Source organism: Seriola aureovittata, chromosome 23, assembly GCF_021018895.1.
Source record: "Seriola aureovittata isolate HTS-2021-v1 ecotype China chromosome 23, ASM2101889v1, whole genome shotgun sequence".
Classification (NCBI taxonomy): domain Eukaryota; kingdom Metazoa; phylum Chordata; class Actinopteri; order Carangiformes; family Carangidae; genus Seriola; species Seriola aureovittata.
In genome coordinates, this window is record NC_079386.1 from 4,480,275 (window position 1) to 4,495,760 (window position 15,486).

A 15,486-nucleotide genomic window follows, 5' to 3' on the forward strand; every position below is an offset into this window, starting at 1 on the left:
TCTGGCAATGGCATTGATAAGGACAGCATTTCCTAAATTGGATGGTACAGCTTGGCAAGTAGTCACCTCAGGTCCAAAGGACAAGCAAGTCATTTTTGTTCGACAGATTTAAGAGTCCAACTGGCTGTATAAGGGAGAAGGAGGTCAGCAATATGCTAGGGCTGTTTCCCCATACATGGCTCTAAAGGTTAGCAGCAGTATTTTAAAATGGATGCAGAATTTGATTGGAAGCCAGGAGACAGGACAAAACTGCTGTCATGTGTTATCTCTTATAGTGAAAGGCTGAGATTAATGAGAAGAAATATAATCTCCATCTCAGCCTTGGTCATCCCAGATTTTAACTTTCCAAAATTCCCTAAATAATAATAATAATAAACAAGAGCTGCTACATAAACTCTTGATGTTTGGAAATAGATTTTTGGTAGAGCATCTGTCTTATTAACGTTTAGCTAAAGGCAGCTGTCCGCCATCCAAATCTCAATAGCATCCAAACATTTAAAAAAGCCAATCTGCAGGACAACAGTCACTGAATATTCCACATTCCTCTGCAAACTTTCACTGAGAAAATACTCCCTAATAAATAAACCACTGGAGGAACGCCAGCGATGGCAATGGAGCAAACATTAAGCAGAGACATCAGCGGGGGGGGGGGTGTCGCATTTATTTTATTATAAATGTGTCGGCACACTTCATTACTGAGAGCTGATGTTAATGTTTGAGCATAAAAGAACTGACCTTTTATATTGTCATGTAATGTTATAGGTCTGGCAGAGGGTTGAGACAATGATAACGCTAAAGTAACAACAGATAATACACACACAAAAAATCTAGTAAATAACAGGTTCTAAAGAACTGATGTTTTGTTTTTTGCTGGGAGTTGGTTCTTCGTTCTACTCCATCTCTAAGCTAACATTAGCTAGTGTTGCCTGGGGCTGGGAAATTAACTGACATTAAGAAACTTAAGTCCTCGGTTGATACTTTCCCCAATGCTGCGTTCATGTACTTGTCCCCTTTAAAAAAAATACTATGTTATGATCAGTCACATGCCCCCTAACCCCATCCAACTGATGTTAGTCAGCGTTCACTCAAAGCAAAGCTGATGATATGCATGACAAGAGCGCAAACACTGAGCCTCAGACTTACGTCCCGAGTCCAGACACGCAGGAACAGACAGTGACGCACCGACACCAGCCTCGCCTTCTGATCGGGTTTTATTTGTCACGACTCTACGTGACAGTGGTGAATACGACATATGGGATTAATCATTTTAAACAGAATCACATTGCCAAATATAAAGAACGAATGGCTCAAAAAAAGAGAGACTGAGAGGAACCAAAGTAGTATAGATATTGATATAAAGTCATATATCCCAGCCTTATAGTGTTTACATAGAAATCAGCCCACATACTGTTATAGGCAGATGAGAAAGTCTTAAGTTTTAAGTTACATAACAATCTGTTCACATATATTGGCGATAAAAAAAAGCGATTAAATGCTTCACAATCTTTCATATAGCACCTTTAAGGAAGTAACAGTGCATTATGAAAGATGAAATGGCATTTTGTATTTGGGTGTGTGGTGAATGAGAAGGCAGACAGAAGATCACACAAAATCAACAGACCTAACAGCCATGTTGTAATAAGTTTAATGTATGCTCAGATGCTTTCACAATTCTATGTATCTTTGTTTTTCTGTCCAAAAGGTTGTGTACAAAGGTCGAAAACGCTTCTTAACAATACAGGTGAGACAAGAGACAAGTCACATTAATTCTTGTAAGAAAAAGTTGTTATTAGCATCCTAAATATACAGGACATTTGGTATCTAGACGCTGACGTCAGAAATATCAGCGTTTTGCCAGCAAAGTTCATGCAGGTCAGGTTCATTTCCTGACTGATGACAAAGTGTAATTCCTTTTGATAATAATGAGTTGCTGGAGATGATAAAGTAAAAATGAGGATGCTAAGATTTTTCTCAAGATTAGATATTCAGAATTCCACCGTAGCCACACCTCTCAATTGAATTTCACTGGCGAGGTGAAGTCTCTTTTCCTTTTTTTGTTTTTTTTTTCCCTCAGCACCGACAGTAGCACTGGTCCGTGCTACTTGCCATGCACTCGCTTTCCTCAGTTCCATATAAGACAGTGTTTGGATCCATGCCAAGACAACAAGCTTTCTTCCTCATATGGGGGCGGTTACAGTACAGTATAGTCTTGGGATCACCCTCAGTAGAAAGAAGGCAGTACTTTCCCACCACATAGGCTATTGCTTCCTGCCTATTGTGTGGCTGCCTTGATGGCAGTCATGTGGGCATTTTCTTGTAATTCCTTTGCCAGGTCTTGTATCTGTACACCGGATATCCAGGCATACAACAGCTCCACTTACTGGTAGGACAGTAAATCCCCTTGAAGTAGCCCACTCAGTCATCACAGCGTGTCCCTGGACCATCCTTAGAGAGTAACTTACAGTTTTGTTTATTCAGTTGCTAACACACAAAAATGAGACATAAAGCTTAATGATTGGAACTGACACTCACAGAGCAAAACTTCAGCTCCCATCTTTCAAGACTCTCAACGCATTTTCACCTCTGCACCCAAATTGCAATTCAACATGGCGCTTTTTGGAATTCACTGCACACAGTTCTCTATGTGAAACACAGGAATCCAACGTGAAGTCATTTGTTTGCCATTTGGAAAAAATGCCACATCTGCGGACCGGCTGGCCGATACACATGCCACCCGGCCAAACACCTAACTGCTTCATTGTTGACTCATCTATCAGGATATTAGCATGATAAAAAAAAAAAAAAAGGTAAATTTTTACAACAACAATGGGAGCAGCAGTGAGAGGAAGAAGTGGAGGGAGGGTGAGAGTGAGAGATGGAGGAGGAGCTGGAGGGAGAGGACGAGGACAAAAAAAGGGCCCAGCTTTCAGATGAAGTCCGGGGCTACGTTAGTTACTGTTACCTCTGTCGTCCACACATTTAGGCTTGAGCCCAGGTACGTAACCAGAACACCGTTCACTCTGCGCAGCTCGGGGATTCCACCAGTCGTACTGCGTCCATTGCTTCTCGGTCGCATCGTTCGCAACGTAGATGGCGTTGTCCTCCGTTGCCATGCCAACCTTGGTCGATACAACACAGACCGCATCCTCACATTTTTTTGGACGGACCAATCAACAATCAACAATCCATCGTTCAGCCCTGATCCGAAAGAGGTTTTGCTGACCAGCCACAGTTTCTTGTTCAGTACCTTCCACCTTACTCTCCATTTCTCAGTGCAGTTGAGTTCTTCTCTGCACGGTGGAGGAAGGTGTATGACTGTCAGCCCTATGTCCATGTGGCTCTTCAACAGGCAGTGGAAGAGTCATGTGATGATATTGATGCGGGTGCTGTCCAGGACTGGATATGATTCTTCCCTCGCCGATATTGATGAGGCGCTGTGGCCAGACCCAGTGAGGTGGCGAGATGCAGCCAAAATATTTTCTATCTTTTTTTTTTGTCTTTTTAAAAAAAATTTCTGTATATTTTCCCCTCAAATTTTTTTTCTGTTCGTCGTGTTTGATAAAGGTTTTTTCTTTTGATTGATTGATTGACTGACCAAATGAACAACAATAATTGAGTAGTAATATGAAAGAAGTGTTTGAAATTTTGTTTTTGTTTATTCAGTTCTGAATGCAGTGCTTCATTTTACTTGGATATATGAGGAGTTTTGCACTTTGGATGTTTGGTTTTATGAACTATGTTAAGTGTTTTGAAAAAAACTGTTTTCAAAATGGTGCTTAGGCAACTGTAAGGAAAAAAACGAACTGTAATAGCTGCCGAAAACCTTGCTTTTGCTGCCCTCTAGTAGATGAAGTCCTCACATGGCGATAGAAAACTGGCACAACAGAACACACGAACCGCACTTCCTGTCAGATGTGCAGCAGATGCTTTCAAACGGAGGAGGTCAGTGAAACAAAGGTTTTCAGCCTGTAAATGTTCCATAAGAATTCGCCCGGAGCGGCTGTCCAGTTGGACTGCAGGCTTTTTGCTGTGTACATGTACATGTCAGGAGTTTTGCTGGAGGACGCTGGTTTCCGCTGCAATCGTAATTTTACACGGTTCAACGGGCTCTGGCACCGGCGTGTAAAGACTCCCTGTCTGAAAACAAAACAAAAAAAGAACAGTGTAATGAGTGTTTATGGACACAGAGAGGGTAGGCGAGTAGATCATACACATCTGCATTTTTTTTCCCCTCTTAAAAACACACCTTATGGTCTTTGTTTCCGTTCATCATCATTTCCTTGAATATTGCTGAAGGATCTGGTATGATGGGGCAGAGGATGTTACTGTGCCTACGAACACAACACAACACAACACAACAAGCATGTCAGTGACAGACAGCAAGAGGAACCACCAAAATACAATAATTATGCAGACAGATGTTTTTTTAATGCGTCCAGACATTTCACTGACAGCAAGAGTTCAGACCGGGACATGGATCTCTGGGATGGCCTCCAGTGAATTGGAAACCCCCCCCCCCCCCCCCCCCCCCCCTCACAACTCGCTTGGAAGCCGACCACAGGTGTGAAACTTGAATCTTAATTTGAAAACACAATTGGAAGTAGTTTCAGATGCACATTCCTTTCTTATAACTCTTCTTTTTATTGCAGTTCTATTTGAAACACCTACCTGCCTACTTGTGCCTGCTGGTGGGGCGGCCGAATCATTTCACAATAAAGTTCCGTTGAACTTGAAGAGCTAAACATTTTTAAATTGTTACTACAATATATGTTACTACAATATAAAATCTCTTTTGATATTGTATTGTATTTTTATATTATATTGTATATAAAATCTATTTTTATATTGTAGTAAGGCCACAACTTTAATATGAAGCATCAAGAGGTTGTTTTTTACTTCCTGTCTCTAAAACTAATGCGAGGCAGATACTGTTATGTACAGAGGAATGAAAACATGGAATGGTTTGCCATCAGATATTTCAACATTTAACAAGTAAAAGAAGAGTTAAAAGAAATATCTATTGGCCCTTTACAAACAGGACACGTTTCACTACATAATATCTGAATATGATCATGAATGAGGAATTTGTTTTTGTTTTTTAATTTTTTTTTACCTTATTTTATTCTTCAGTCACTATATATGCTGTTTTCAGTGGTGTTATTGTTTTTTGAGCTGTATCAAATGTTCTACTTTTACTTTATATAAAGCGTGGAACTAGTCACTGTTCTCATAATCATTATTAGTAGTATTACTGTTGTTTATATTTGTTGTTATTCTCTTGTTTCCTTTTTTGTCTTTTAATTTTAATTTACACTGTTTTTGCACTATGATGTAATTTTCCCAGGAAGACCATTTGCTACTTTGGTCGTGGCCAAATAAATAAATTAAATAAAACAAAAAAAGTCAGGTTAAAAGTAAAGGCAACTTCCTATGACTTTTAGGATTCAGTGTTTGTGTATTTGCAGCAGGTTATGGCCATTTTTCTCTTTGGAGTTTGGCTAATGTTACCCACAAGCATTAGCATCTGCTTGTTGTTTGGTGTGAACTAGGTTCAGATGTTGCAATAACCTCGGTTACTTGTTTTTGTTGTTGCACATCTCAAATGCTGTTCCACAAAATTTAGCATAAAGCAATTTGGACACCGTGAGACTTTGCGGGCAGATAGGTGAAACTCTACGACGTAAGCCGAGCGCTCTGTTTCGCAAACATACTTCCTGAAGCAGTAGCAGGACAGGATGACGCAGACGCACAGGATGATGGGGATGACAATGGCAACCACGGTCAGCGTCCCATCACGAGGCCGGTTAGTACCTGTGAAGAACATCGGAGAAGCATTAGTCAGCTTTTCCACACTCTCTCCCTCAAGTCAGAAATTTGATCACAGAAACTAAAATCCCACACCCAAACCCACTCACTAGATCCTGCAGCATCATTGTGATTGCTCAAATCAATTCTGATGTGATACTTGATAGGAAATCGTTGCAACATGCAAGGAAGTGGAGAAACTCCCACCGCAATAGTTGCAGTCTTTCAGCATGTCATTTTTTTTCTCATCAATTAGTGTTTTTAATTTTTTTTCTCCCCTTTCCCAGTGTAAATCTGGGAAAGATTTACAACATGTAAATTGATGTTAACATTATATTAATATTAGTGAGTGAATTTCTTCATTGGCTGATGATTACCTCTGCAGAACACATCCAGAGACAGGTTATTACAAACACGACCGTCTCGTGGGAAAAGCAGTGCAAGACGCATTTTCTGCTGGTGTCTGATAAAATGTCCTTTTATCCATGACTGAACTCTACACTGATTCAACAGCAGTTGTAATCTTTTGTGTTCGTACTCAGCACAGCAATTTGGCAGCAGTAACGTCGAACAGGCTTTCCCTTGCTGCAGATCAGATCTACATAATGTTCAGAAGGAATTTTCAGACCATTCTTCTTACAGAGCGGCTTCAGCTCAGACATAATCTTAAGATGTCTGCTTTGGCCGACCCTCTTCAGGTCATTCCACAGCATCTCTGTTGGGTTAAAGTCTGGGCCACTCCAAAAGGAACATTTTCTTTGTCTGAAGTCATTCTGTAGTAGATTTACATCAGTGTTTCGGGTCATTGTCCTGCTACATCAACCTCTACTGAGCTTCAGCTGGTGGACAGCTGTTTAGCTGATCTTTTCCATTTATAGACAGTTTGTCTGACTGTGGACTGATTAGTATCTCAATTCTAAGTAAGTCTTCTGAGATCCTTTTTTTGTTTATATCAGTAGATGTTTTGTCATTGTTGTGTTTACAATGCAAGAGGTTATATACGTCCTTTGAGCAGCCTAGATGCTATAGTGACTCGGTATCGGAAAGCGACTTCAGCAGAAGAAAAGAAGTGATGGAAATAGAAACTAAACAAGCAGGTTGCTTTCCACCACTGGACACCAGCTCTTTGTGAGTAAAGGAATGAGGTTTGATGCTGATCTCGCAACATTTCTTCTAGACTATGTAAGGTAAGTAAACAGCTGTGCTAACATTAGCAATGTAGCAAGAGCAAAACTTACAATTAGCTCCTTTAAAACGAATGTATCCATAAAGGGAGATCATTTCAACGGGCTCACTTTCTTTTTCAGCCACTGTATATTCTAGTTTATTGTACAGTTTGCTGTTCTGCTGGGCAAAATCATTCCACTTTTTTCAGTGCATGTTTCATGAGATTTAAAGAATTATGTAGTTGTTCAATTGGCTCGAACCACCGTATTTAAATAAGATATAAAAACACAATGCAAAACAATGTCACTTAAAAAAAAATCTTGTTCTGATGTATTAATAAATATAAAGAAATCCTAGTAAGTAAATTTGGTTGGAGAGTTACCATAAGTTACAACTTCACTCAAGTCGCTCCTTATTGGTAGGCAAGTTTTTGTCTCGACTCTGGATTGGATCTCATAGAGGCAGTTTTCATCGTAGGGTATACTGTAAGTGTTCGTGGTCGTCTTCTGGCTTTTCTAAAAAACAAAAAGCACACAGAACCACAGTGTTGCAATTTGTCAGTCATAGAGAAACTATGTACCCTTGATGAAATAAAAATATATAGTCATCTGAATTTAAATAATTAAATCATTCTTAATTATTAATAATAAAAATCAAAAATCATTATTTATTATGAAATAATTTAAACAGAAATTTATAAAAATCCAACACATTTGTATTGCTTAAAATACACATTTCATCAACATATGTTGGCGTAGCAAATGTAAAACCTAGTTACAGAAAAGAGGAATAACTTTTAAAATTTTAGGATAAAAAGTAAAAAATTGACAACTTACCATGGGCTTGTTGCATTCTGTGTAGTTAAATACATATATCCAACAATCCAAATCCCCGACCTTTGGAGTTTCCCAGCTCAGGTTGAGAAGATACTTGTCTTGTGTGATGTTCAGCTGTGGTGAAGGTATTACTGAAAGGATTGTAAAAGGACAAAAAATAAAATAAAATCTAACATTTTACTTACTGCAAAAGACTAAAAACAAGATTCAGTCACTGGTAATAAAATTATTTTTAACAGCACGTTTTATATTTGATTTCACAATATGTAATGACATCAATAATTACTTATTAGAGACAACACCAACCAATTGAAGTGTTGAGGGCTTCAAATGTGCTCCTTCCAATGTCATTGTCCACAAGAATGTAGGTTTTAAACAGTTGTTCATCAGAAAGCTCCAGGTAACAGCCATTCCTTCTTCCACTGCTGTAATATTGATGACAGTCTTTTGAGTTTGTAACTGCCTCAGTAACTCCATAAGTCCTGCAATGACAAAATGGGGAGAAGTCAGACACAGGGAAGGTTATAGCCGGTATGTATTTCACCAAAATAAAAACAACACAGTCCTCTCTGTTCTAGTAGTGACTATGGATGCTACAATTCCTCCAGTCGTCACCAGGTGCCCTCACAGCTCACAATTTTTTTTCACAATCACTCAATCACATTTTTTTTTAAAACCTTCAATGCGTTTCTCAAAACTGTAAACACACAAAACACAGTTTTCAAACTACATTCACCAAACCGCTGACTCAGAGCATGTAGCTCCAGAAATGTTTACTCTTTGTAATAAAGTAAAGATGTTTTATGTTTTCTGAATAAATATTCACAACTCAGTAACAGTTACAGTATAACCTACTTTAAGAACTGTAAGCAATAAAGTAATAAATGTCTGGATTCAGCTCTTATAAACAGGAAAACCTGAGTGTGACAAATGGCAAAAAGGACAAAGACAAATGAAAAATACATCACACTGTAAATATAACTGCTAAATCACACTCAAGAAGTGATTCATTCAGCCTAGTATTAGTAGTATCAGCAAATATATATATATACACATACATATATACACTGTTGCCCATAAAGTTGGAATAATTTTGTTTTCAGTTTAATTGTGGTTTCATTTTCATTGTGATATGTTTGGAAGAGATTGACTACTAAAGTTTTGAGAAGATATACACTTTATCCGTCAAGAATAAATCACATTGTGACAATCATTTCATGGAAAGAGGTAAAAAATATTTGTGAGATGCGATCTGCAACTTGTAACAGCTACACTACTGTTTATGGTTTTACCAAAAGAGCGATGATTCAGTGAATGGGTTTCCGATCACTGAGGATTTGGTTCAGAGAATGGAATTTAGGGATTTCGCAATTCAGAAAAACATACAGACTATATTCCCCCTAGCCAGGTAACGAGGGGAAACTCCTGTTGGGGCTCCGCATTTACGTCACCACAGGCCAATGGAGGTTTTCCCTGGTATAGGGTCTCTACTGTAGGTATGTACAGCAAACCTTCGATGACAACACACATTCTCTTCTCTCAACCTCCTGATTATGGAGAGAGAGAGAGACAGAGGGTTGACCTGCTTCCGTCATTGTTATTCCACGAACAGGAGCCTTGTCTATTACGGTTGCTCGAATCTAAACATTACAGTTCTTGGTCTCTGTCTCAGTCTTCCTCCTCCTCTTCCTCCCCAACCTCTCAGATTATTGTCCTCCATTGTTTCGTTCAACCTTCATCAGCCTGTGCACTCTGACCTGGTTTATATTGGTATCAGTAGCAACAAGTGTGAACAATTTAGAGCCATGATCAAGTTGTGTTTAACTTCTGCTACCATTATGCACCACCGCAAACAGTGTGTTTTACTGAGTGAAAATGTGTTTGGAGATTATGCAAAATGATTAAATGAAATAAACAAATTGTGTCTAATGAGGAGAAAATTGTTTATGTTTGTGCCAAACTTGTGATTGATTGAATAAATGGGTTCACGCCACTCAGCCTTTGGTTCAGAGAATGGGATTTAGTGTTTTTGGCAGCCCTGAATGAAGAGGGGAAACTCCATCCACATGTTTTCACCCTGCACAGCTGATGGCCACATGGGCACTTTGATGTAGATATGTAGGAGGAGGAAGGATAAAGCCTTTCATCCCTCTGTTGTTGTGGGAAATGTGAGGTCCTTAGCGAACACAATGGATGCGCTCAGTAGGCTGACTAAGACCCAGCCAGCATATCGGGAAAGCGGAATTATGTGCTTTACTGAGACAACAACAACAACAACAACAACAACAACAACAACAACAACAACAGCTCCATTATCGATGGCTTTCAGGCTGTATGGGGCCGACACAGACTCCAGGCAGAGCAGTAAGAAAAGAGGATGTTGTATTTATTCGGAATATATTCTAGAACTAACTTCCTGATTTCATTTGTGTTTGCTGAAGAGCTAAATGCAGCAAACAAAGAAATTAGATATCTTTCTCTTCCCTTAAGAGAAACTACAGGGGCTACGCAGGTCAACATGGCGTGTGTTATGCCAAAATGAATGTTTTTTTGTACTGTGAGGCCTTCATAATAAGCAACTTTATGCTAAATCCCACGTGCTAATAAGCTTTGGATGATAATATCCCATCATCATTAAAAGTTTAATGCAGAAATTTGGAGACATAGTGTATAATTCTCACTTGTAGGAGAGCGTCAGATTGTAAGCCGGATATACTGGGATCCAGGAGCAGTTCATTCCCATGGGGTCAAGGACACATTTGAAGTCCTCCACCACTTTAGCTGTACAGGACCAAAAGAAAAGGTGTCACCTAAGATTCAAGTCTGCTCTCTTAATCATCATAAATAAATAATTTTATCCTTGTCATTTCAGCTTTCTTACCTTGTGGCTTTGGGCTTTTGATGGTTATGTTCTCAGATGTGCTTTTCCAATCCAGACATGACTCTTTAATGCCGACGGTATAAATGGTGAACGTGCAGCTCTGAGAACCTGTTACTCCTGTGAGACAAATCCAACTGACATTTCTTGATTCTATGCGCTTCTAAAACAACATGGAGAAAACAAGATGGGCTTTAACGACATTTACTGAAACAGGTCTTCTTCCTCCAAGCACCACAGGCTGGAGATCCACTGTTAAAAATGATTTAAGCCAGAAATTTACAAATGCTGCACCAAGTAGCTCTTTTCAGCATGACAGGCTTCCGATTTGTTTGAAATGGATGCTTTCCCCATTACACAACTGCCATCTTTCCAATTATATATATATATATATATATATATATATATTTACACTGTTGCTCATAAAGTTGGAATAAAATATTTTTTGCCTCTTTCCATGAAATGATTGTGACAATGTGATTTATTCTTGACGGATAAAGTGTATATCTTCTCAAAGCTTTAGTAGTCAATCTCTTCCAAACATATCACAATGAAAATGAAACCACAATTAAACTGAAAACAAAATTATTCCAACTTTATGGGCAACAGTGTATATATATATATATATATATATATAATTATATATTTTTGTGTCCTCTGGGCTTCATATTGAGACAACATAAATTACGGTGGTAATTTGATAAAATAGGATAATCCTGATGGCACTTGGAAGAGCATCATTAGAATAAGAAATAAGTAAACAGAGGTAACAACATAATAAGCAAGATTAATATAAAACAAGTAAGATAAACAAATAAACAGATTGAACAGTTGAAATCACATTATTGCACAAAGGAAATATTGATATTGCACTGTTTCGTATGCGTTGATATTGTACATGTGTGGATTTGAATGGTCTTGGGGGCAGTGTTGACTGTAAAGCCTGACAGCAGTGGGAAGGAAGCAGTGCTGTCAGAGAGTCCTGCTGCATTTGAAAGTGTATCTCTGATCTCTACTGAAGAATATCAGACATAATATTACACTGATTGTAAATTCATTCATTCATTGCAGTTCCACAAAAATGAAGGACTCGTGAAACAGAACACAATAGTGTAATTGGTCCCAGAAACCCTGGACCCAACACTTCGCATAATGCAACTTGACTGCACTCTTCCTTTGAAACCTCCCTCTCTGGTAAATGCACTCATCTGTGTCACAAACACTGGTTTGTAACACAGGCTACGTGTAAACAATTTGTCAGCCAAGACAAAAGCCTCCAAAGCCTTACAGGGCAATGCACAACTGTTTTGAGTGGTAGTCATAATGAAGTAAATCAAATTTGATGTGTAAAGTCGGTGGCGTGTCCCTCTAAGTGAAACCAGCGAGTTGCCTGGAATCAATCGGAAGAAAAATGTATTTTACTGGTTGGCAGTAATGTTATTTAGCACAATGCATGTGATCTGCAGCTAATCGCCTACATCAATCTAACAGTGAAGAAGAGCCTGCAAGGGGACCCCGGGACCTCCCAAACGTACCCAAGAGACCCAGTCTTACCCGGTTATCAGGCTTGGCGTTCGGCTCAAAATCATACATGATTTCACAGTCCTTTGGCAGATTGCTGGGCCTCTGCCATAACCAGGACACGTTCACAGTAAACGGGTCGAGCCACTCGTATGACAGATCTGTAGGCGGAGGAAGGGGATCTGTAGGATAAGAAATTAAAAAGGAGAAATGAACCTCTCCTTTACAGAACTAACGATACCACGGTGGGCTCCCGTTAGTTCCGGGGGTTTGTTCAGAGGCAACAAACTCGCAACAGCACAGCGCGGACAAGGTGGGTGTATAACCGCTGTTTAAAATGTTTTTGTTGCTTGTCTATTCCACAATCACGGTAGTTGATTAGTAACCAAAGAGGAATGAAAGGCTCATAAAGACCTTTCCTTGGCCGCTTTACCGTAAGTCCCAAAAATAGATTCCTATTACATTCCTCTAAGAACGTAATCCTCTATGTCCACATTAAAGATGACGTCATCTCACTGTACCAGTAATGAGAAAACTCAGGCAAAATCACATGTAAACTCAATGAGCTTTTGAACTTACAAATGTTACTCATATTTGAGCCCTTGTGATAAAAGGGCCAGTAAGGCAGCTTACAGTAAAATGACGTCATGGATAGAGAGAAGAACTGCATAGACAGGAACAACAACATACAGGAAAACTTTAAATGAGACTTCAAATATGATGAAAGACTTTTTTGGTTTGTGTTTTTTTTTTTTTTACATATATCTTGATATTTCTCAAATACAGTGAATCCAGTGAATAATGTAGACTCACTGTAATGATAGAAATGTTTACTCTAGATACATGTGTGTATTTCATTGTATTTGGTGCCTTCACTGTATAGAACTATCTATAAATTGTGGATTTACAGCTAAAAATGATTTTATATCCCTAGAAAAAAAATCTGAGAACCACACGGAAGTTTCGCGACAACACTTTGTGAAACACCTTTTTCACAACAGTAACTCACTCTGGTTTTAGCTCCATATACAGCGCCGTGGTCGGAAACTTCAGGTTGCGCTCAGCGCCTGCACCGTAATGGCGAAATAGAGGTGCCACATCAAAATCAAAGCGAGGGGCCGATCGCAGTTTGTAAAATGTCGTTAGCGAGGAGAAAAAGATCATTATTTTTTAATACAAACTCGACAGAAAACACTTTAGGGAACCTGGAAAGAGCTTTTGAATAATATTTGTAGTGGTGATACAACTTTTTTTCTTCGACATAACCTATAAGCGGAAAAATGTCCTGGCATTACTCTGATTTATCAGTGTCAAAATCTAAAACGTACAAAGGTAAATACAGGACCCTTTCTGTGAGAAGCCCTCCTTAAGGTTGGGGTTAAAATAAGGATGCCCTTATTAGAATGATAATAATAATTATTATTATTATAATTAATATTATAATTATAATTATAATAATTGTAATAGTAAGAAGAAGAAGAATAGAATAATAAATATAGATAATAGTAATAATAATAGAAGAAAGATTGAAAAATCATAGCGCATTATTAAACTAAGATGTTTTCATCTCTAACCCAAAGTGCCTGAAATAAATAATCAATAGGCCTAATCAATCCATCATTCTAAAGAAAAGGTTGAAAGTATTTCATGTTAACCTTGTTGTCTCTGAATCTCACATAAGGTAACAATCAGTTGTCATGAGAGATCAGTGATAACAATGAAGAAGTTGGGTCTTTACCTGCATTACAGTGGAGCAGCATTATCATGGCGGTGCATGACAAGATGGCAAAGAACTCCCCAGTGAAAGTCATGTTGTCCTCGAGCGCCTGAGCAATTATTCCATCTGGAAGCGGGTCAACTCCCGCGATCCTCCGGTTCCCCCAGTAAATAAAGTCAGTTAAAGTGACTATATAGAGACATACAGCAGATAAACACCGAGGAGCGAGTGTTGACGATAGAAAGAAGAAGAAGAAGAAGAAGAAGAAGAAATATGAGCAGGGGGCAAACGGTTAAGTGAAAGGTAAACAGCCAACAAGCGCACCTCCTTAAAGTCGGTGCGACGGCGGTGTGTGCAGTCTACCGGGAACAGAGGGGCGGGGCCGATATAAGCAGTGGGAGGGAAGCTGTTGATGACAGCGCGGGAATGAGAGTGAGTCAGTGGGAATGAAAAAACTACCTAAGCTCATCTCAAACAGCGTCTCATCAGCAGGGTACGACCAGTGAGAGTAAGAATTAAGAAGTCAAAGTAAACAGCCTCTCTTCATGAACGCAGATCACGCATGCGTGCGATGTTAAGTGCGATATCACAAACCACCAAGAGATCCATCCATTCCTCCAGGAAGTCATCAGGAACTAAATGAGTCTGTGAATCATTAAGCTGATTATCTGTATGGTAATGGCTTTGTGCAGCAACAAACGATAGAGAGACAAACTGATGGATCAAGGCCAGGAAGACAAAGCCATGAGAAACTGCATCTTTAGCACAGCTTCATTTTTGAAGTTAAGAGTAAGGATGAATGACAAGCTTGATCCAGTTAGACAGATAGAGAAATAAATCCGGCCCATACTTGAGCAACATCTTTGTTTTCTGCCCAGTATACGCCCAGTTCCATGGCCCAAATCTGGCCCGTATACAGCATGATTGTAAAATGCTACTATCTGGACCAATTCTGGCTGTCAGTCAATTTCAGGTAACAACCCAGATATGGGAGTACAGTAAAATGGGCCAGACTTGGGGCATCAGTATGTTTTACTATTTGGGTAACACCCAACACCTCTCAGAAGAAGCACAAACTATATGCCCAAAAGTATTCAGGCACATAACTGTGTAGGTTGGACCCTTTAATTCCATATAATTGAAATCTCCTAGGGTGCAGTAAGTTAGTATAAAATTAGTCATTTGATGGACTGAATTAAAAAAAAAAAAAAAAAAAAGTCTAAAAATGGTATGAGGCCTCACAAATGAAATATATTTGGCTGCCAATTTATATTTTTCTTATTCATTTTTCTCATTCATTTTTAACATATCTATCTTCCCATTCTAGTAAAGTGGTCTCAGACTTTTGGACTCTACTGTATATAATATAAACATTTACTGACAAGCTCTGGGATGTAAACATACTTATGTCTACAATTTAAGCATACATACATAAACATACTTATTTGTATGGGCTAGAAGATATTCCAATTTCTACTAGGTTTCATATATAATTTCTGTTCCTCTTTTGCCATGTCACTGCCCCCGCACACAAAGGCAACCCTTTAAAGAAAAAAATGAGT

The 15,486-nt window shown here is 38.9% G+C and overlaps 1 protein-coding gene across 1 annotated transcript; it reads right to left on the reverse strand.

Moving 5' to 3' along the window:
* Nucleotides 1–1,629: 1,629 nt before the first annotated feature.
* Nucleotides 1,630–14,407, reverse strand: LOC130164454 (interleukin-13 receptor subunit alpha-1-like). The gene is made up of 10 exons (XM_056369200.1): nucleotides 13,946–14,407; nucleotides 12,241–12,389; nucleotides 10,690–10,849; nucleotides 10,490–10,589; nucleotides 8,115–8,290; nucleotides 7,809–7,939; nucleotides 7,355–7,487; nucleotides 5,712–5,811; nucleotides 4,247–4,331; nucleotides 1,630–4,137 (listed from the first exon to the last, which is right to left on the reverse strand). The coding sequence occupies exons 1-10, from the start codon at nucleotides 14,016–14,018 to the stop codon at nucleotides 4,045–4,047; spliced, it is 1,200 nt and encodes a 399-aa protein (XP_056225175.1). The 5' UTR covers nucleotides 14,019–14,407; the 3' UTR covers nucleotides 1,630–4,044.
* Nucleotides 14,408–15,486: the final 1,079 nt, after the last annotated feature.